Here is a 22,684-nt window from a genome sequence, read left to right as displayed (position 1 = left end):
AAAGTTGGCTTCTCCTCAGCTGCTAAAATGCCCGTGTCGTAGAGAGGGATGAAACCTAGTAGGAGGGATGCCCGGGCACCGAGGCGATATTTTGGTGTTTGTGAGATGTGGGCCCAGTCAAAGAGCAACTCGGAGTAGGAGCTCAGCTGCGGTTGAGCCCGATGCTTGGGCACACCCTGTCTCATTCACTTGGTTGCCACAGAGAGTCGTGAGGTGCTCCTTGCTCCTGGGTTACTTGTAGGAGGTTAAGTGAGTTTCCATTGTCATGCTGTCCAGGAGCAGAAGAGTTCTGAAATGCTGAGTGACGCTGGCTGGCGGGTCCGACTGCAGTTCCCGTGCTGGGCTTTGATGTCCTGCTCAGGACAGGACCACCAGCCTGGGGCGGCGTTGTGGGCGTGTCCCTCCTCGTCTCTCAGGATAAAATGTCCAGTAGAGCTTGTGTCTAAGAGAGAAACTATTGAAAAGACTGGAATGTATTTTCTCTCTGATGTGTGTTTATACACATTGTCTTAGATAGTGCTTAAATATTCCTGATTTCAAGAACTGTAGCCAGTAGTTACACACTTTAGTTTATTTCATGCTTGCAGTATACCTTGTGTTATGTTGCTGTTCTCACAGCTGTGGAAACTGGTGGTGGAGTAAGGTGGAGTCTTGCCTTCAGTCACTCGTCTTATTAAGAGGTAGTCATGTCTTTCATTTCTATGTACTGCAAGCATGTAAATAATAGAAACTTAGTAACTTAACTATCAACTTCTGACTGTTAAGCCACAGTGATAGACATAGCACACTGCTTATGGGAATATAATCTGTGTGAACTTCTTTCGTTTAGTACTGAAGTGGTAATCATAACGAAAACATTTAGTAGAAGCACCAGATCCCACTCCCCAAGATGTCTGCCTATCTCTTTCTCTGTGTGTCCATAAGTTCTAGGCACTGCATGAGCAAACGGGTGCATCTTCTAATAATGGGGCGTCTGCCGAGCCCTCTCTTATTGGTCCCACTCTGGTTCCCCTGGCTGTTGTGCTGTCTATAAGGCTGTGGGAGGCGGTGCCTGTCCAGCTCAGTTATATGTCCGACAAGTCATGACTTGTGTGAGGTCACGTCCCATCCATCGTAACTGGAAATGAGTATACTTTGTCAGCCACGTTCTGTGTCTTCCTAGGGCTTTTAAATTTCTTTTAAGTTTCCTAAAGAATGGATAGTCTCCAGAAAATTAGAAATAAAAACGTAATTGAAGTGGAAAAAGCTTGTTCTGCATAAATATCTAAGAATAGCAGCAACAGGGAAATAAAGCCTCAGAGCTGCATGACTTGTGAGAGGTCACGTCATCAGGGTCACAGGGCGGAGTCCATATGACTTGTGTGAGGGCACATCATCAGGGTCACAAGGCAGAGTTCATATGAGTTGTGAGAGGTCACATCATCAGGGTCACAAGGCAGAGTTCATATGAGTTGTGAGAGGTCACATCATCAGGGTCACAGGGCGGAGTCCATATGACCCGTGTGAAGTCACATTATCAGGGTCGCAGGGCAGAGTTCATATGACTTGTTATCAGGGTCGCAGGGCAGAGTTCATATGACTTGTATGAGGTCACATCATCAGGGTCACAGGGCGGAGTCCGTATGACTTGTGTGAGGTCACATCATCAGGGTTGCAGGGCGGAGTCCATATGAGTTGTGTGAGGTCACGTCAGTCAGGGTCACAGGGCAGAGTTCATATGAGTTGTGTGAGGTCACATGAGGGTCGCAGGGTGGAGTCCATATGACTTGTGTGAGGTCGCATCAGTCAGGGTCACAGGTAGCCTTCATGACTTGAGAGGTCACATCAGATGGTTTCATAGGGCAGTGTGCTTTTAGAACCGTCGTGAATCATGTTCAGGTTTTACATTTTTACTGTTCATGTGAGTACATGATACCCCACATTTTCCTTTTAAATGTCAGTAGTTAAAGAGAACAGCGGTAAAGCAGAACGCGATTAGTTGTGGATTTTAGAATCATACTTTGTATCATTAGGACATTGAAAATAAGTGTGTATATTAATTTGTAGTAAATGGCTGGTGCTCTGAAGATAGCCCTTTAAGCTTTATTAGTACACAAAACAGGTTTTATTATGACTTTTGTTTCCTATGGAATTTGTCTTGTTGTTTCTCTTCCCCATTTTCATCCGGTTTGCTCCCGCCCCAGGCCTCCTTTCTTCTCCCTGTCCTAAGTGTCACTAACCCTCTTTCTCTTTCCTCATCTCCTTTAGAAAAGTAAAGACTTGCTCTGTTTTTCTGCAGAAACGTGCGAAGGGACAAGCGTTGTTCGACAGAGTGTGCGAGCACCTGAACCTCCTGGAGAAGGACTACTTTGGACTTGTAATTCAGGAGCATCCTGAGCAGAAAGTACGTGATTACACTTTCATGTCCTCCATGTGCATTCTTTTTTTGTAAACAGTTCAATTTCAGAATAAATTTAACTTTCGATTACATGATTGTTAAGAGACTTTTGGCCAATATTTAAAAGTGATTATGTGAGAGACTCACTGATGCTTCTTGGCATTTTGGTTGTGTACAGTGCACCACAAGCAGCTGGAATGGAATGTTTTCCTATCTTATCTGAGATAGAAAAACTGATTTTACAATTATGGGAACACTTTAGCTCTTGAATTCACAGTGGAATCAACTTCTGTAATGAACTTTTGAGGGGAAAGGATTTCAAAACATATACATTAAAAGATTTAATAGTGGGAAAATTGATGATATACTGTGAAGAATATCTTTTTAAATAATACTGTCTCAGCCATGTCCTGTTCCTGCCTTATAGTGCTCTAAATTCAGAGGCCAAGTAGGCTCCTGGTACCTACATACAGATGTGCAGTCACCTGTGCAGATGTGCAGTAACCTGTGCAGTAATTGAATAAGCCTGAACTGCAGGGAGCCAGTGCTAGAGGCTTGGGAAGAAGTGTTTGTCTTGCTTAGAGGACTTGAGTGGCTTTGTGTGGGAAAGATACTGGTATCTCTGTGGCTGGGCTGTTGGGGCAAGAGAGGTGGCAGGGCGAGCTCTTCTCAGGGGACATCTGACCAGCCAGTGCCAGACTGGTGTGGGAGTGGAGCTGGCGGATGCCTCGAGCGTGCTGAGACCACTCCTAAGCCTTTTCCTAGACACTAAGCAGGAGAGCAGGATGGTTGATCTGACGTTGGTACTAATTTTACAGAGCTTCAAAGCTTCTCAGTTCACAGGTGAGATTGGAGCATTAGCCCTTTCTGGCAGGTCAGGGCTAACCTGTAGCCATCGGCATTATTAGGGAAAGTGCTTTTCCTCCTCTGCTTCACTCTTTGAGTGTTGAGGGTTGGTGTGAGTGAGATGTTGACTGAGAGAGGGAAGAATGTGAGTTTGTCTAGAGTCGCACCCTACAGAGGAAGCCATTTAGTCTGTTAGATGGCGGCTGCAGACAGGCTCACTGTGAGCATTCTGTTAGGATATGTGGAGTCCTCAGTGATAGCAAAGAGGGTTCTGTGTCGTGTCAGCCTCCATGTCTCAGCCAGCAGAACAGTAGTCATCGGAGGAAGCTCACAAACTGTGCATGCTGTTTTTGCCCGAATAGTACCATTGTTTGTATTTACAGACCCCAGTAAAGGAATAAAGGGTTTTATTTTTAAGCATGGTAATTATATGCAAATTAAATTTTCTTGACTTGTTCAGCCTTAAATCTCAGATCTGTAATTAGTGGTTTAATTCTACCTTTAAAGACAAATTGCATGCCTGTCTGTTGAATAGCATGTCTTTTTATTAGAATTGTTTAGAGTACTCTCCTCAGAAGTAAAACACACTCCACTAAATAAACTGAGTGCCTTGTAAAGCAATAAATTACCAGTTGGTAATGGTTCCAATCAAGTGCTCATTGTTAAGCCTCAAAGCACCAAAGGAGAAAGTGGCTTGCCAGTCCGTCCTCCTTCCTTCCCTCCTTCCTTCCTTCCTTCCTTCCTTCCTTCCTTCCTTCCTTCCTTCCTTCCTTCCTTCCTTCCTTCCTCCAAGATTGTCTAATTTTTGTAAAATATAAAATGATTATGTTGTGAATGCTTTTGTTACTACAAACAAAATAGTCTGAATAAGTACTCAGGCAGTACGATTTACTGTTTTTAATTTAAACTTTTAGCATACATGTCTAGTCGATGTGTTACACCAGAGCCTTTGATCCCTTCTCAGCTGTCTGCTGACCACTCCTGGTTTAAAAGCAAACTTTATCCTCCCTTTAAATACCATCTGTCCCAGAAGGCTAGTTCTGGATTCTGGTTTCTCCTCACTTCTGTGAATAGTCAGGTGTCTGATCTAACTGAAGTTAGACACCTTTACTGCCCACACTTTAAGCCCCCATAGTTATACAAGCTTCTTCCTCAGCAGTGTCTCACGGCCCTGACAGTCAGTGCGTGACAGACAGATGCTGCTTGCCAAGGGAGCCTTGCTGCTGTATCTGTCTGCTCATTCAGACGGTGTCTCAGTGACAGTTTCTTTCTCTTATTGTCTAAATGCCTGCTGTCTCAGTCAGGGCTCCTATTCCTGCACAAACATCATGACCAAGAAGCAAGTTGGGAAGGAAAGGGTTTATTGAACTTACACTTCCACATTGCTGTTCATCACTAAAGGAAGTCAGGACTGGAACTCAAGCAGGTCAGGAAGCAGGAGCTGATGCAGAGGCCATGGAGGGATGTTTCTTACTGGCTTGCTTCCCCTGGCTTGCTCAGCCTGCTCTCTTATAGAACCCAAGAGCACCAGCCCAGGGATGGCACCACCCACAAGGGGCCCTCCCACTTGATCACTAATTGAGAAAATGCCCCACAGCTGGATCTCATGGAGTCACTTCCCCAACTAAAGCTCCTTTCTCTGTGATAACTCCAGCCTGTGTCAAGTTGACACAAAACCAGCCAGTACACCTGCCTTTCCTAAGGAGTTCTTTAAACATCCCACTATGAGAGGCCCTTCCCCTATCCACAGCCTGCCTTCTACCATCATCTCCCCAGCCCAAGGAGGTGACTTATCAGTTTCTTCTGCCATCGGCATGTTAATATTAATACAAACCTTATTTGCGTGTTGCTTTTTCTCCTTACCCTGGTTGTATCTGGAAACAGCATGCCGAAGTGTAAGGAGGTGGGGAGTTGTGCGATGGTGAGACCCAGGGTTTGGCTGTGGAAGGGATGGCCACAGTCTGGAGCTAAGATGGTCAGATCAGAAGGGGGCTGGGTGTATAGTTCAGAGGTGGATAACTTGCATCTCCTCTAAGACTGTGTAAGGCTAGACTGTAGTTAGATTACTGTAGTGTTCTCAGTGACAGAAAGATGCCCGTTGCTGGAGAAGAGTGGAGCACTCCTTACCTCACTCTGGACAGTGATTCTTACATGTCACATGAACATGCTGGTAAGACGGCACAGACACTTTACCACTTATGGTTGGCTCCCGTGACCTTTGGGAGACTCACTTTTCAGAATGTGTGTACTCAAATATAGTTTGAACATGTTAAGTTACATATTTATGCGTCTATAGTGTTCATTTTTAGATATAATGTGTTTATATATAATAAATAAATATAGGCAAAATCCAGGTCTCAAAAACATTTAGGCAAAAGAACGTTCATTCTTCCCAATATAGATGTGTACGGTCTTCCATTTTTTTTTCCCCTCAGGAAATTGTTACTGTCAAACTTAGCTTCACAATCCTCCTTTGAAGTTCTTGAGGTTTCAGCTGTAGGCTGTGGGGTGTGTCTCTCTGTGCTGTGTGTCTGCCAGACCCACACCACGCCGTTCTACCAGAGTCCTGGCCCCGTGCCTCCCTCTTGCTCTAAACATTATGTGTATTTAAAGAAGCCTTGAGCACACACTTCAGCCTTTTGTACAGTGGAATTTAGACACAGCTATAAGTATTTTGTACAGCAATTTGTCATGTGGGAAAACCTATGCTGTCTTTGGTTTTAGTGAGGTATTGTGTCTCTCAGTTGTGACTCGGACTTGGAGGCATTCCAGTTTATTGTGATGATGAAAATGAGAGTTAGTATCAAACTTCTCACCATCTGTAAAAGTCTCATATAAACTTTGCTATAGAAAATACTCACACAGCATGCTTTTCTTTGATAGAGAATTGTAAGTCTGTGTAGTTTTGGTATTCGTGTATAAATGAATTCATCATTAAAGACATTGAACTCTCCTCAAAGAGGAAAGTCTTGAGTCTTTGTTATTAACAGAGTCTGACATTTGGCCCAGGCATGATATCAGTCAGTTTCCTCTAAGCAATTCTACAAGAGGTATTTTTTAGAAGTATAGTTGATATCCATGCTGTCTATATGAAGAGTAAAGGAGTTCACTAATTGCCAGTCATGCTCCCCAGAAGCAGAACTAAAGGCTCATAGTAACTAACTTGAGCAAGATCCTACATTTAGTTCATGTAAACTTTATAATCCTCTCTTCTCCAGATGGGCTATAAGTTTCACTGTGATGCAGAAACCCTGGAATGTTCCTCTTGCGCTGGCCCTCATGTAGTTAAGTGTGCACAGTGAAGGGATCTGGTGACCCTCGTGGTTAAGTGTGTACAGTGAAGGGATCTGGTGACCCTTGTGTAGTTAAGTGTGCACAGTGAAGGGATCTGGTGACTCTCATGTGGTTAAGTGTGCACAGTGAAGGGATCTGGTGACCCTTGTGGTTAAGTGTGCACAGTGAAGGGATCTGGTGACCCTCATGTGATTAAGTGTGCATAGTGAAGGGATCTGGTGACCCTCATGTGATTAAGTGTGCACAGTGAAGGGATCTAGTGACCTTCATGTGATTAAGTGTGCACAGTGAAGGGATCTGGTGACCCTTGTGGTTAAGTGTGCACAGTGAAGGGATCTGGTGACCCTCGTGCTTAAGTGTGCACAGTGAAGGGATCTGGTGACCCTCGTGCTTAAGTGTGCACAGTGAAGGGATCTGGTGACCCTCGTGGTTAAGCGTGCACAGTGAAGGGATCTGGTGAAGCATTCACTTACTTGTTCAAGTGAATTTGGGTGAATTTGTTACATTTCATAGCCAATCTGAGACTCCCCTAAAACAACGAGACTCCCCCAAAACAAATGACGACATGGGCAAAGTTTTGTTGGGAGTAGAGGTTCAAACTCCGAAATCCAAAGGTCAGCCGGAAGAGTAGTGGGAGACTCTAGGGTGGAAGATGGTCGCTTCTGCTGGGTAGATGTGAATTCTATTTTGCTGTTGAGGAAATTGAGGCTTAGTTGGGGCGAAAGTCATCGAGCTGGCGTGAAGTAAGTGGGAATTTGACTCTATATATTTCTAAGCCCAGAGACTGTATTTGTGGTAGCCAGTTCTTTAGCATAGTAAGGATACATCCTGGTGTTTTCCGAGGGGCTGCTGTGTGTGCTTACACGTGCACTGCATGTGTCCACACGCCACCATCTTAATCTCACCATCCTCTTTATTATATATACACGTGTACACACACACACACACACACACACACACACACACACACACTTCCTAGCACTTGGAAAAGTGGGGCAGAGGGTCAGGAGTTCCGAGAGCAGCCTGACTGTACAGGGAGGCTCTAGGAGGAGTTAGAACAGCCGCCCAGGAGCACGCACTATTAGTCCAGGACCCTTTGCTTCTCCCTGCAGGCCATCTGTGTGAGCTCACCCTTAGGAAACTGGAGTCTGGGAGACGAGCAAGGGGATCTTGTCACTGGGGCTTGTAGCCATTGTCCCCGAGTCCGTTCCCTTCGTGACCAGCAAGCACTCTATTGGTTCCAGTGCGCCACATTTAACCCCTCTTCCCCGCTCCCTAGCCTCAGTCCAGCCTGACTAGAAGCTGAGGATGTGCTTTTCTTGTTCTTGTGTTCTTGTCATAGTTCCCCATTTGTTACCAGCTGTGTGTAGGGCAGCAGCTGCAGGGTCAGGAAGCTCAATGCTACACTATTTTTCTGAGTGAAAAAATAGAGCTGCTTCCTAACGCAGCACTGGGGCGCCATTGCAGCATCTCCCTAGCCCCTCATATCAACGCCCCATGCAGCTGGACCATGCTCTGGAGGCTCCTTAGTGAGAGCGTTGACTGTCACCAGTGTTAGGACAGAGACACGTGTACCTTGTTGGGTATGGTCTGGATCCTTGTGTCACAGTCCGTGGTGTAGTAAAATCTGAGGACTGCTTTCAAAAGATGCTGTTGTTAATACTTTTTAATGGTGACTGGTGTTCTGTTGCATTTCAGTAGATTGATAGGCAGTTATTTCATATATAACAACACACATTTTGTTCTTTCTGTGTAGGGTAAGATTGTGTTTAAATACAGGTGTTGTAATACATTGGGTGGGAGACAACATCAGACTTCCTTGCTATATATAAAGTCAGTTGTTTGAATCAATGTGTTGTTTTTCCAAAAATGCACTTGTTTTACATTAGGTGAATGGCTTTCCCGTGACTTAACAATAGGGCGGGGAAGCACAAGGTACAAATTTGTGGTCATTTGTGGGAACCGTTTGCTTTACAGTTTGAAAGATTTACTTTCCTTATGTGGTTCAGAGACTGGAATTCTTTTTTTTCTTTTCCTTTTCCTCTCTCTCTCTCTCTCTCTCTCTCTCTCTCTCTCTCTCTCTCTCTCTCTTTGCTTTAAGATGTTTTATTTTTAGTCAGCTTTCTCAAAGAATAGAAATGAGAGGGAAATGGAAGGATGTTACATTCCAAGGATGTTAGAATTGTGTTTTCTAAATTCAAATGAGAAATGGGGTGGTGGAAGGGGGGTGGCGGCATTATCTCTTCATGGGTTGTAGAGACAAGAGGCTGAGGAATGTGAAGAAGTTGGCTTTAGAGGTTGATGTGATGGTTAGGATCATAGCACACTTACTTCTGAGCCAGCGGTTTACAATTCACATTTTATCCTTAAGCAAGAAGCAACTTTAAACAACTTATTTCGGTGCCTGAGGGGTGATTTGTGAAGCAGGCCTATGTGTGCCCCTTCTCACTATTGTATGAAAGATTTAGCATTTTGTTACATGCACAGGAGCACACGTGCACACACACACACACACACACACACACACACACACACATGCACACACGCACGCACACACACACGCACGCGCCCAGGAGAATGCTACTGAGTGAAAGCTATAGAAGTAGGTCTGAGATGTGAGGTAGGGACTGTAAACTTGCGCTTTATTTTGGGGACATGGGATAGTTCTTATGCATAACTGAGTCTTCTTTTCTCCTGCAGAACTGGCTAGATCCTGCAAAGGAAATAAAGAGACAGCTGAGAAGTGAGTATTTAAGGACCATACTGAAATTAGTCCATATTGTTTCTGCCTTTAATAACAACCTATGGCGATAACTACTACAGTTGTAACCTAGAATAGGGTGCTGGCTCTGTTTTGCATGCTGAAGCCAACGATAAGTAAGATGCTTGTGGAAGGGACCCCAGCAGGGCATGGTGCCAGTGCTTGTAGTCCTAACACCCAAGGCAGGGTCCTGAGCTCCAGGCCGCACAGTGCAGCCCTACCTCAAACAACAACAAAACCAGGAGTCTAACTGCGGGTGGCTTAGAGCCTTCCCTTTGAGGAGGCAATAGACTTACTCTTAGTGTCTGTGAAGTCTACTTGTATGAGATAACAGCCTGGGTTTTAAAAAATACATTGAACATTTATGTTGTATGTATACGTTGTATATATCGGAGTGTATGTGTGTGTCTGTAAGCGTAAGCACATGCCAGAAGTCAACCCTGGTGTCTTCCTTGATTGCTCCACACTTGTTTTCTGAGATAACAATTTCTTACTGAATCTTGAGCCCATCAATTCAACTAGATTGCCGGCCGGCCATCGAGCTTACCGATGCGCCTGGCTCTACAGTGTCTACCTCCCCAGGCTGGAGTTCAAGTTCTTGTCCCTGCTCTACCCTGCTAAAGATGGAGTTCAGGTCCCATGCTTGTGCAGACTGAGCCGTTTCTGGAACTGTGCATTTTTTTGTTTTTGTTTTGATGTTTGTTTGTTTTAGTTTTGTTTTTTGAGACAGAGTTTCTTTGTATAATAGCCCTGGCTATATCCTGTCTCTTACTTTTTAGATCAGACTTATTTATGTTAATTTAGGTGATATCAAATTACTCAAAACAAAAGCCACCCAAACCTGGTCTTTGGTAAATAACGAGATTTTATAATTGCAGATCTTCCCTGGCTGTTCACTTTTAATGTGAAATTTTATCCTCCGGATCCTTCTCAGCTGACTGAAGATATCACCAGGTACCTTGTGCTTACATTTTGCAATGCGTCTTTACTTACTGCTATTGTTCATTTCTGTGTTCTGTGAGTATGGTTCTAACTGTAGGACTGACAGAGCAATAAAAGACAATTATTGGTATAAAATGTTGCCTGGATCTCTGTATATGCACCACATGCATGCCTCGAATCCACAGGAAGAGGAGGGAGATGAGTCACAGGCAGCTCTGAGCTGGTGCATAGGCTCCACGCATCATCTCTGTCCCCTGTCAGAGCCGTATGCACTATTAACAGCTAAGCCATCTCGCAATTAATATGGATTATTGTGTATGTCAGAGAGCGTATAGGGTGGGCACGCGGAGTCTGCTTGACCCTCCGGCATTCTAGGGATTGAACTCAGGTTACTAAGCACCTGTCTTAGGGCTTCAAGGGCCTGTAGCTGCTGAGCCTCGCAGCAGCCTCCGGCAGCTTTACAAACCAAACCAGGCAAACTTGGGTGGTCACTTCAAACTGGATCAAGCTGGATCGTGTCCCGCATAGCTTGAAGTGTTACCAGTGTCAAGACTTTTATTTCCTCTTCTTTAGTTCTTTTATATTCAAGTAATAAAACAGTTGGATAAAGAAAAGTATTGCTGGCAAATTTACATTCTGTGGAATGTAAATATATGGTGGAAGGCATTTATCTTCAGTGTCTCATATTTTAATGCAAAAGTGTTTTTTTAGTAGTTTACCCCATGTATACTTGTGTTGGTCTCATGTATGCAGGTATCATATATTTGTATTTACCCAGTTATGTTAGTATGTAAAGAAGCCTCTCCCCTCCCCCTCCCCGTGTGTGTGTGTGTGTGTGTGTGTGTGAGAGAGAGAGAGAGAGAGAGAGAGAGAGAGAGAGAGAGAGAGACAGACAGACAGACAGACAGACAGACACAAAAGCATGCAGCATTCTTATGAATGTAGACGTCAGTACTCAGCCTCAAATATGTTCCTTGGGAGCAATGTACCTTGGCTTTTTTTTTTTTTAGGAAAGATTTATTTTTTATTTATTTTATGTATATGAGTATTTAATTTGCATGTTCACCTGCATGACAGAAGAGGGCACCAGATCCCCTTACAGATGATTGTGAGCACCATGTGGTTGCTGGGAATTGAACTCAGGACCTTCAGAAGATCAGTCAGTGCTCTTAACCGCTGAGCCATCTCTCTAAATCTCTCTAACCCTACGTTGGCTTTTTTTGTTGTTTCGTTTTAACATTTTGTTTTGAATATATGTGGGTATGTACATTTGAGTGCAGGTGCCCCTGGGGACCAGAAGAGGCGTCTGAGTTGATTGCAGGCAGTTACAAGCCACCTAATGTGAATGTCTGGAACTGATCTTCAGTCCTCTACAAGAGCAGTTTGTGCTCTTAACCTCTGAGCCGTCTCTGTGGTCCCACCTTGCTCTTAGCCGCACAGTCTGTGTCTGAGCTTCAGCCTCACGCTGGGCTGGGTGGGCTGGTGGGCAAGGCTGAGTGCCTGTCCTTCCACACCTCGGAAGGTTGAGTGCTGGACTCAGACTCTGCTCCCACAGTCATCACTGTGCTATGTGAGGTTTCCCCCCGCCCCTTGTCAATTTATCTTAAGAGTCACACTGGTGACTTTTCTTCCTTATCCCCCCCCCCCCCCCCCCACACACACACAGTAAAAGAAACAACAGAGTAGAATTTATGTAGCTAAGGCTAGCTGTTTCATTTTCATCTCTCCTGAGATTATGTGGGCCATAAGAACATAGTCTTAAGTTGCAAATAGAGGATTCAGTTTAGAAGCAAGAGCATTTGCTGATCTTGCGTTGACAGGGTATTTTATGGTAACCGAGGAAACTGTGGACAGATGAGTTCATGGACATCTTAGTCCCCTCTGTGAGTGATAGGATGCCGTAACTTTGTGAAGAGTTGGTGCAAATGATGATCGCTATGCAGTTTTTAATGATTATTCACATGGCCAGGGAAGACTTCAGAAAACAGGATGGTCTCAGAGGAGGACCGACAGTTAGTGCATCCTGCTTTTATGCTTCTGCTGGGCCAGTTGGGTTGTCAGTGTTAATATTCGCATGAACTAGATGGACGTTCATTGCTGAGTGCAGAGTCAGGCGTGCAGTGCTCTCACCCCTCGCCTGTTACTGCCTTGCAGCACTTTGGCTGTGGCTGAGTGCCGGTGCCCTTCCGTGTTCACTGATCGCACTCCGGTTTTAACCACGCTCCGGCTAGCAAAGAATAAGTAGTAGCTCTTGTAACCGCAGTGACTCTCTCTCGGGCACAGTGTTTGGTGTGTTGGCATGTAGGGCGGAGCTCCTCTGCAGAAGCGCCTTTAACAATGAATGTCATGGACACAGGGCCCTCTGGTGTGCACGCTCTCCCCTTTCCTTGCAATAATTTGCTTGGGGAATGGTAATCCGATGGTGATTTCGACTTTATTGCACAGGCACGTGCTTAGTTTTCTATATAAATTGTATTGGAAAGTCTCCCTGTCCTGGGAAGAAAGTTATGTGTCTGCTATGCTAATTGAAGAGCTCAGTGTGTATCAGGATTGGCTCTTCAAGACCTGTGGAAGTCCCACCTAAGGTCTTCATTGTGAGTTGACGTCACAGGGGTCAGCAGGCTTTCCCGGAGGCTTGCACCACTATCAGCCTGAAGCCTCATATCATGTAAAGCTGAGTACCAGCACTCCCTCTGCTGAGTACCAGCACTCCCTCTGCTGCTGAGTACCAGCACTCCCTCTGCTGCTGAGTACCAGTACTCCCTCTGCTGCTGAGTACCAGCACTCCCTCTGTTGCTGAGTACCAGCACTCCCACCAAGGACAGATCTGGGAAATTCAGAAAGTTCTCACCAGTTTATTTGAAACTGTTCTGGCGTGGCTGAGAACGGGAGGACTGGCATGCTGGGCTGACACCGAGGGACACGGCAGGGAACCGCAGGGCTGGGAGATCTAGCATGGCTGTGGTGGGCGTTCAGCAGCTGGGGTCCAGCTTCAAATTTACTTCTCCCGAGCAGTGCTGGTACGTTTGTGTGGTCCCACGAGTCAGAGGACTTCTGAAATGCACGGAAATACTCAGACTATAGCATCGATGAGGAGATCCTTTAACTAGACAATTCTTGAGCAGTTGTCAGTGCATGTGTGAGTCCTTTGACAAGTGTGGGGCTGGGCCCATCCTAGAGTTCCTGTCTCCCCATGGACACTTGGGTACGGTTACGATGGACGGGAGCCCTGTCTGGTCGCTCTGAGCTTCACCAGCCTTGAGGCCTGCCCAGAGTCTGTGCCTCCCTATGTGAATGACAGAGCAAGGAAAGCGAGGGACTGACAGCTCTTACTACTCAGTGGGTCTCACAGTGTGGATGGGGTCACCCATGCAGAAGGTCAGCATGAAGGGTGACCCTGAAAAGATCTAAATGAGGTCACTGCTCCTCATCTCAGGGTCAGTGGAGGCTTCACAGCTAGCTTGGACAGGAGAGTGGACACGTAAGGATGCCAAGGTAGATTTAGCAGGACTGTCGTTGCTAAAGGCATTTCTGGGAAAGAAGAAAGCAGTATGAAAGGGCAGACGTGCGCAAGAGTGAGTGACTAGATTTTTTTTCCTTTTTCTTTCTTCTTCTGTTCTTTTTTTGGGTAAATGATGACTGTCAAAATGTCTGTTATCTTAATTAACTTTTAGACTTAGTTTTATTAAAAAGCCAGCAGTTTAGGAGCTCAAGGAGCAGGGTAAAAATGTTATGAAACAGCTGTTTTTGCTATGAATATAAATAGTCCCAACAATGTGTATTTGTTTGCAGTGGAATGCTAAAATGTAAGGTTAACTAATGTTTCGCTCCCTGTCCCTCGCAGATACTTCTTGTGCCTTCAGCTGAGGCAGGACATCGCCTCTGGCCGCCTGCCCTGCTCCTTCGTGACCCATGCCCTCTTGGGGTCCTACACCCTGCAGGCTGAACATGGGGACTATGACCCAGAAGAATATGACAGTATTGATCTCAGTGACTTCCATTTTGCCCCGGCCCACACCAGGGAGCTGGAGGAAAAGGTGGCAGAACTGCATAAAACCCACAGGTCTGTCCATCAGCGAGTGGGAGACAACAGACACCGGGCAGGCAGACAGGCATATTGCTAGCTCGGCGTTTGAGAAACAGGTTTTAGCCTATCCACTGGCTCCTCTGGGATCGTGTCCAAAAGCAATGGACACGGCCTCCTGAGATGCCCTTATACAGTTCCTTTTAGTGTAATGTGGAGATTGTGTTCCTGATAAACTCCTGTATCAGAATGGTGTGTATTCCCATATGACACCCATATCCTCCCTCACCCTGTCGTTCTCAGCAGATACACAGGAGGCAGACTTGTGCCATACTGGTGTGACATTACCTTTCTTCTGCCTCTCAGTATAAAATATAAAGTATTACTATATTTTGTAAGAAAGCCAGGGAGATATCAAAACACACTGTGTTCATGTTTGATATTTTTAAAAATAATACTTTTTTAAAAGCTAGGGAGGTATTGAAGCATCTGGATTTGAACTGAAGCACAGATAGTGATGGGCGGGGTCGGCTGAGGTGGGCGGCTAGCCCTGAGCCACAGGAAGTGAGCGCCCTTGGTTTAGGTGAGGAGTGCTTAAATTACTTGAATGGCTGTGTACTTTTGAATACTTTCATATTGCTGTCAAAATGGAGTTTCATATGAGTTTTTAATATTTCTATACACTACAGAATATTTATATATGAAGACCATAATCTTATGGAATATTGACTAAAATCATTTGAATAACTTTCAGACATTTAAAACTCTTAAGGGCTATTATACATTGACTTTTGTTTAAAAAAAATTAAAAGGGCAACACTTGACCCCCCCCCCCCCACCCTACCCCACCCCATATTGAAATTCTACTCAGCAGACAATTATTTTGCCACCCAGATTTGAATTGGTAGGTATGAAATGCTGTGTTGAAAATGAAGACCCTTGGGGCAGAGATCATCAGTTTGCCAGTTGCTTAAATTTGTTGGATTGGAGAAATAGGAATAAAAACACATTTCCGAAGGCAGAATGCTATGCTGTTGGTCATACTTAGAAAATCAAATACAAGTAATTTTGGTTAATACTAAAATTAAATGAGGAGCTAAGAATCGGCCAGTTTTTAAAAGGTGAAGCGGCAGTTTGCTCTCTCTCTGTTGGCGTGTGTCACACCCATGTTGCTCTGGCTGTTCTCCACTGTGAGAACAGCGAAGAGCGACATTTCAAGGATACATCGGGAAGGGTGGAAGTCCCCCCGCTTGATGCGCAGGCCGAGCGCGATCCACTGACCTTAGAGGCAGAGCTGCTTCTTGTCTCCTACCCTGCGTTTCTGCAGCCAGACACGGTTCCCCCTCCAGTCCCAACTCTCCCGTCGTCCTGCGAACAGCCGTGTCTCCTCTGAACACACTTGCATCTCCTGGTGACACAGTGTCTTTTCATTCTCAGGGGCTTATCTCCAGCACAAGCTGATTCTCAGTTCTTAGAAAACGCAAAGAGGCTTTCCATGTACGGCGTTGACCTGCATCATGCCAAGGTACTGTAACCTCCAGCCTGGTGACTGAAGTTCTGAGAAATCTCCACTTTCACAAAGCCTGATTCTTTCTGGAAAAGGCTGCTTGTCTCCACTTTGGTCTGTAGTATTTCTTGGTGACTGCTTACAACATTGATGGTGTAGGACTCCCTTGTCATCTCTGCTTTCTTCTTCTGTTGGCTTTATGATTGCGTCTTCAAGAGTTCTTACTACCGAGCCGCCTTACTCCTTACCCTGGTTCATTGCTCTGTTCCAGCTTCTGCTAGACCGGTGGTTCTCACCCTGAGGGTTGTGCGTGGCCCATTGTGGGGGCAGAGGAACCCTTTCATAGGGTTTGCCTAAGACCATTGGAAAACAGATAATTACATTATGATTCATAACAGTAGCAACATTACAGTTATGAAGTTCCAGCAAAAATAACTTTATGGTTGGGGCCAGCACTGCATGAGGAACTGTTTGAAAGGGTTGAAGCGTTAGGAATGTTGAGGACCCCTGTGTTAGACCCAGTGCTGCTGTCTTGGCTCCCTCTCTCTTCCCGCCTCCTTTTTGGGAGAAGAAAGTGTATCTTGAAGCACGGAAGGGCAAAATTTGCACAGATGTGCCCTGGCTCCAGGCCATGAAGCCCCACAGACTAATTTCAGAAGCAGTGCATAGACGGATGGGATGGTGGAGGCTTCAGCTGTCACATATGGATGGGATGATAGAGGCTTCAGCTGTCACCCATGGTTGGGGTGATGGAGGCTTCAGCTGTCGCCCATGGACGGGATGATGGAGGCTTCAGCTGTCGCCCATGGAGGCTTGTGATAGGAATCCTAGGTTGACTGAGAGGACACCAATAACAACTGTGTGCAGTTGTTCTAGCGCCTGACTTTGTAGATCATCGTGTAGAACCCAGTTCTCAGAAGTAGATTCTTTTCTCATAATGTGGGCGTTCTAAAGGTAAGCTTGACTATGAATGTAGTGTCAGGTGTTGCTGACCAGTAAGGGACAGAGCAGCAGCACCACCAGTGCCATCACTCACCCTAGTGTCCGTCCTTAGACTGCCAATAGCCATTGCTGTGCAGGCCCTGGGAAGAGGCCTGTAGGAGTTTTAAAGAACAGGCCATGGAAATTTTTACCGTCCTAAAACATTTTCCCTCACCTTGAACTCATTCCTTTTTGAAACGTTAAAATGGCAGCTTCAAGTCAGGACAGGCTGAAGAGTGTTGGCTGGAGAGTCTTGACAAAGGGGCTGGAAGCGCAGAGCGGTGGGCCGGGTGCTGTCATGTCCGGTACCCTCTGGCTCTGAAGGTGGGCAGCAGGCTGGCTCTGCAGAAGGCCACACTGCAAGGGGTTGTTTCCAGAGGCGCCACTGTTAGAAGCAGCTGCTGTGACCACACAGGGAGGGAGTCTTCCGCATCTCCAACCTCTAGAAGACCTCCTGCCCAGGCAGCTTCCCAAGGGGCAGAGCAGATGGTAATTTCTGGAGTCAGGTTTTATTTATTTATTTATTTGTTTGTTTGTTTGTTTGTTTGGCTGCGTGGCACAGCTCAGACATGGCAGATTTGGTAGACTGAGAATGCTTCTTCTCCTTGCACCTCATGGCCTTACCCGCTATTCTGTTCTCAAGTACTGATACATTTGAAACAGTCGTGGGCTAGCATACATCCACTGAGGTGCTTGAATACATACAGGTGGAGTTTCTTTTGAAGTAAAATAAAAATACTTGTCTGTCCTATCTAAAGATTGTTTCATGCTAGATGGAGCTGGCTTTTCTGTTTCCAGTGAATTAGCTCTGATGAAAACACAGCGTTTTCTGCCATCTCACACCCTCTCCCATTGGCCATGGGTGTCGATACCTTTGACAAACATTTTAGTTTGATGCCAAGTAGTTTGGGCCTCTGTGCCGAATTCACCCGACTTTCTCTGCTATTCCTAGAGAGAGCTGAGGCCGCTAGGATTCCAGAGAGCAGAGTATTGGCTATTTTACGGTTTTTTTTTTTTTAAAGATTTATTTATTTTATTTATATGAGTACACTGTAGCTGTCTTGAGACACACCAGAAGAGGGCGCCGGATCTCATTATAGATGGTTGTGAGCCACCATGTAGTTGCTGGGAATTGAACTCAGGACCTCTGGAAGAACAGTCAGTGCTCTTAACCACTGATCCATCTCTCCAGCCCCTTTACGGGTTTTTTTAATGTTGTGTATTTGATATGTAAGTGGGCATGCACATACTGTGGGGCACACGCCATGGCGTGTGTGGAAGTCAGAGACTCTGGTGCGGCTTTTCCCCATCTACTCCTGGGGATGGAGCTTGGGTCATTGGGCCTTTGCAGCAAACCTCCATTGGCTGTCGGCAGCCCAGTGTTTTCAAACCTGCTCAGTGTGGGGTAATGCAGGTTTGTGTCCTTTGCATGTGAATTATTCAGGTATCCTAGCAGAAAATGAAATTAGTATCAGTTGGCTAACTGTACTTTTATTTTAAGAAAAGCTAAGTTGTGTCACATTCTTCTTTGTAATGCTGCTGTCAAGCATGGTGTCATTGAATTGAGACTTCTTAATGTGTTGTTTGTTGCTGCTTTGTGTGAAATTTTATCCTACGTTGTTCGTGATTCTTAAAATGTGTACCTCTCTTGAGCGGTAGTGTTGAGTTTCTCTGTCTTGTCTTGGCTGAGATTACCTGTCCCCTGGTGGAAAAACTGCTTGTGTGTTTTGAATATTGTGTGTCTCTTAAGTGCTCAGTGACTTATGAGGGGAAGTGTCACTTGCTGCCTTTTTAAACACACTTCAAGCTCTCGGCTTTCTGTATATTGATGTGGGCAAGTGAACCAAACCTCTTCAGGCTTGCGGTTCTCCTGTATTGTCATCTATCTCGAGTTAGCTCTCTGGGGAGAGGAAACTGTTGGTGACTTAGGAGCAGGCCCCAGGCCTTTGTAGCTGAAGGGTGCTGACTGAGGGCCATGCATGCGTCAGCACTTAAGGGGCTGAGTGCTTGAGGGTTAGAGGCTTCCTCAGTCAGGCTGGAAGACATTTATAGGTATAGTTTCACCAGCTCTCAACTCACATAGCCATGCAAGTTTGGTGAATTAAAAGAATAGAATGTACCTTGGAGCGGGACAGCCGACTGTCCGTGAGGGACAGACTTGCTCCAGGACATGTTCTGTCCTGTGTCCCCAAGATGCCTCAGTCTGGCTCTTGTTTCTTCCTTCCTTGTTAACTTTTTGCAGAACTTGAAAACCCATAAACTGCAGAACTTGAAAATGCATAAATTAAATCTTTTGCAGAGTATGTCATATAAATGATATTTTCTTATTCAAATTTGACCTGATTTCTGAAGATGAATCATTTTATTAATATGAGCACGTGTCCTCCTCCTGGAGTTAATTTAGGTACCCTCACTAACATTTAAACGTGAGCATTCGAAGTTGACATTTCCAGTCATCTGCAGTGTGATTTGCCTCAGTCTGTATAACCTGTCATTCTAACTGTCCGATGGCTTACCCTTGGCAGGACTCAGAAGGAGTGGACATCAGGCTGGGCGTGTGCGCTAACGGACTTCTCATTTACAAGGACAGACTGAGGATCAATCGTTTTGCTTGGCCGAAGATCTTGAAAATTTCCTATAAGCGCAGCAATTTCTACATTAAAGTTAGACCAGCAGAGGTGAGCAGTGTCGTGCACCCTGGCCTGGCTAAGGTGCTGTCAGTGTCCCCTTTTCTAGTAGGAGGTAAATGAATTCTGCCATAAGAGTACTGCAGAAGGAAGCCCTTCCTGGTTCTCTTGTGCTGCACAAGACGCCATTCTTGATGTCTTCATCAGTGTATCTGAACATTCCTGTTGCTGATATACAAAACTGCTAGGTTATTCACAGAAAGGGCTCTTTTTCCCTGCCACACATAGCAGGAGCTTTTTGTCCTTGTTGTTGCTGACTCAAAGTAAGTAATGGAATGTGTTTTTAGTGGAGTTGAATAATCATTTCACTTGGGCAATGGGCAACTAGTAATGCTTTTCATAGAAACAGTTTTACAGTCAGAAATGTGTTATTTTGTATGACTATATAGATTAACACTTACTTTCTAAAGAAGAATTACTTCTGACAGAAACAACTGAATCTGCTTACAGTGGCATGTAGCCATTGGTTAAAGAAGAGGCTGATTCTGTTTTTCTGGCTTTATTCCAGCTGGAACAGTTTGAGAGTACCATTGGATTCAAACTGCCAAACCACCGGGCGGCTAAAAGGCTATGGAAAGTGTGTGTGGAGCACCACACGTTCTACAGGTGAGGTGAAGATGGCTCCCGGCCGGAGTAGCCTGTGGTACTCTACAACCATGTTTCCTGTGCTGTGGGTTCTTCTGCCGCCTCTCTCCCCCATCACCACCGTGCTAACCCTGCCTGCTGCTGTCCTTTCTGTCATTGGCTTTCTTAGTTCTAAGTCAGGCTGTCTTCTTAGCAGCTCTTTCTCAGTCAGCTTGGGTCTGTCATTGCTCCATTTGGTTGTTTTGTTAAGGGGACCTATCCACCTCAAGCCCCTGTCTCCTAACACACCAGCGACCCCAGTGTGCTGCTCCTGGTTTAATCTGATGTCCTGACATGGCCATTTCTGTGTTAAGCAGGACTCTGTGGTGACTGATGGAGTATCACAACCTTGTGTATTAATGCTATTTCAAAAACCTAATTTTCAGCATTAGTGGGATCCTCATTGCTGACAGCCAGCCCACCCTTTGGCTTCCTTTAGCATCTGAACTCTTCATCGCCTTCTAGAGCCGTTCATGCTGGCTTCTCCTCAGGGCTGCGCTCAGTGCAGTGCATCACTGTAGAAACTGGGGGCCACGGACACCCCACCTTTCTTTAATAGCCTCCTTTCCTTCCAAAAGAATTGCCGCTTCATCTTAGCACCTATCTTGTTTAACTTCTCCTGTTTTAAGGATGGCTAGACATTGTTTTGGTTTATTTATTTCATCCTCCTGTATTATCATCTCCAAGTTAGCTCTCTGGGGAGAGGAAACTGTGGGTGACTCAGGAGCAGGCTCCAGGCCTTTGTAGCTGAAGGGCGCTGACTGAGGGCCATGCGTGCGTCAGTACTTAAGGGGCTGAGTGCTTGAGGGTCAGAGGCTTCCTCAGTCAGGCTGGAAGACAGCTGGGTTCTGCTTGGTAAATTTACTTTCCAGTAGACACCTCTGACTTCTTTAGCCAGTTACATATCCATACTTTCCTTAAAAACCAAGCCCCAAAGTAAAAAATAACCGCCCCCTAAGATCCCCTAAGCTTGTAATCTCAGTATGTGGGAAGTAGAAGCATGGTGGATCTCTGAGTCAAGGCTAGCCTTGTCTACATAGGGAGTTCAAGGCTAGCCTTGTCTACATAGGGAGTTCAAGTCTAACCTTGTCTACATAGAGAGTTCAAGGCTAGCCTTGTCTACATAGTGAGTTCAAGACTAGCTGTAGCTACATAGAGAAATAAACATGCAACAGACTAACCAACAAACCCTCCAAATTCCCCTTGATTCCACGTCGTAGGTTGTGTTTTACCCCCTTTCAGGTCTTTGCCGTAGGGCTGGTCTCTTCACGAGTAGGTTGGTCGTCCTCATCGCCTCTGTTGTTGGCCACTGGTTTGTAAAGCCAGATCGGGTTAAGTGTTGTCTGCAGACTTAGGATTGAGTACTGTTCTGCCACACCCTAGCCATGTGACAGTGACAGGCTATACAACCTTGGCTTCACCTTCATTATCCCGGTGTGATGCTGATAAAGGGTTCCTTTATTTCTTTATGGGCTTGTTTTCTAAATTAAGTGAGATTTTACATGAGAAGCAAACAAGCTATTTCTTGTGTGTAACAATGAAAAATGATGTCATCAGTGCTGCTTTTAAAACATTGTAGTTATTACAAATGACTGGTTTATACAGTGAAATGGAACAGATTTATTTTCAAGAATACTCAAATATGCTAATTTAGGGAAGACATATAATTCAACATATATTTGAATCTGTCTGACTCCGCTATACTAATTGTAGAAGTCCTTGAAAAGTTTATGATGTCTCGTGGTAGCTAGAATAAATGTTTTCTGAAGACGTGTGGGCCTGCCTCATGTAGAGCTATAATGGCACCGGCCCTGTATGTCTAGAGCAGACAGAGAGCTGTCACACAAGGCTACAGCAGCAAGGAGCCTGGGGAAAACTGCAGGTGCTCGGGGTTCTGCTACTCATATGCCTTAGAGTGCAAAAAGAAATAATTAAGTGATCATGTATGTAAAATATTTCATGCAAAATGCTCTAATTGATAAATATTTGAATATATATTTAAATAATAAGCAATTGCCTATTACCTTAACAGAAAATAAATTAGCAAAAATTTGATTATGTAGAGTTCCTTTCATGTGGACATGGACAGCCCATGGTAATGAGAAAGTTGGGTAGGACACAGCAAAAGCAAGCACACCCTCAAGCTCATTTTAAGGAAGAGTTATTTTATGTTCTGCTAAGACAGAGTACCTCAGAAGCAGCTCTAGGGAGGCTCAGAGGTCAAGGATTGCAGCACGCGCCTTTTCCTAAATTTCTGATACTCTGAACACCAAAGTTACTTCTTCAAGGCTGATCCCTGAGATAGCAGAAGGAGAGTGCTGAAGAGGCGCTGCCTGTGCTTCAGCTGTGTGTGTGTGTGTGTGTGTGTGTGTGTTCAAGTGCAAGTATGTGTGTGTGTATGTGTGTGTGTGAGTATGTGTGCATGTGTTCAAGTGCAAGTGTGTGTGTGTATGTGTGTGTGTGTGTACATGCGTGACCACAATGAGGGCACAGACACAGACAGAACTGGGGCAGGCTGTCACTTGAGTTCATGGTTTGAGACCAGTCCAAGCAACATAGTAAAACCCTCAAACAAAACAAAGCAAGCAACCCATTGAGCTGGGGTTTGGATGTGTCTGTAGTTGAGGAGACAGTGGGCCCC

At 45.2% G+C, this 22,684-nt stretch overlaps 1 protein-coding gene across 19 annotated transcripts in view; it reads left to right on the top strand.

Annotated features, from left to right (window-relative positions):
• The window catches only part of Epb41l2 (erythrocyte membrane protein band 4.1 like 2), a 159,746-nt gene that overhangs the window by 96,672 nt on the left and 40,390 nt on the right, over positions 1-22,684 (top strand). For all 19 annotated transcript variants that reach the window (XM_052169881.1, XM_052169884.1, XM_052169883.1 and 16 more), the window contains 7 exons: positions 2,279-2,383; positions 9,218-9,260; positions 10,157-10,232; positions 14,065-14,283; positions 15,682-15,769; positions 19,258-19,410; positions 19,928-20,025. In XM_052169881.1, coding sequence (XP_052025841.1) covers positions 2,279-2,383; positions 9,218-9,260; positions 10,157-10,232; positions 14,065-14,283; positions 15,682-15,769; positions 19,258-19,410; positions 19,928-20,025 — 782 coding nt within the window. The remainder of the gene's footprint in view (positions 1-2,278; positions 2,384-9,217; positions 9,261-10,156; positions 10,233-14,064; positions 14,284-15,681; positions 15,770-19,257; positions 19,411-19,927; positions 20,026-22,684) is intronic.

This window comes from Apodemus sylvaticus, chromosome 23, assembly GCF_947179515.1.
Source record: "Apodemus sylvaticus chromosome 23, mApoSyl1.1, whole genome shotgun sequence".
Taxonomy (NCBI): Eukaryota; Metazoa; Chordata; class Mammalia; order Rodentia; family Muridae; genus Apodemus; species Apodemus sylvaticus.
This window is presented reverse-complemented; position numbering and strand designations above follow the sequence as displayed.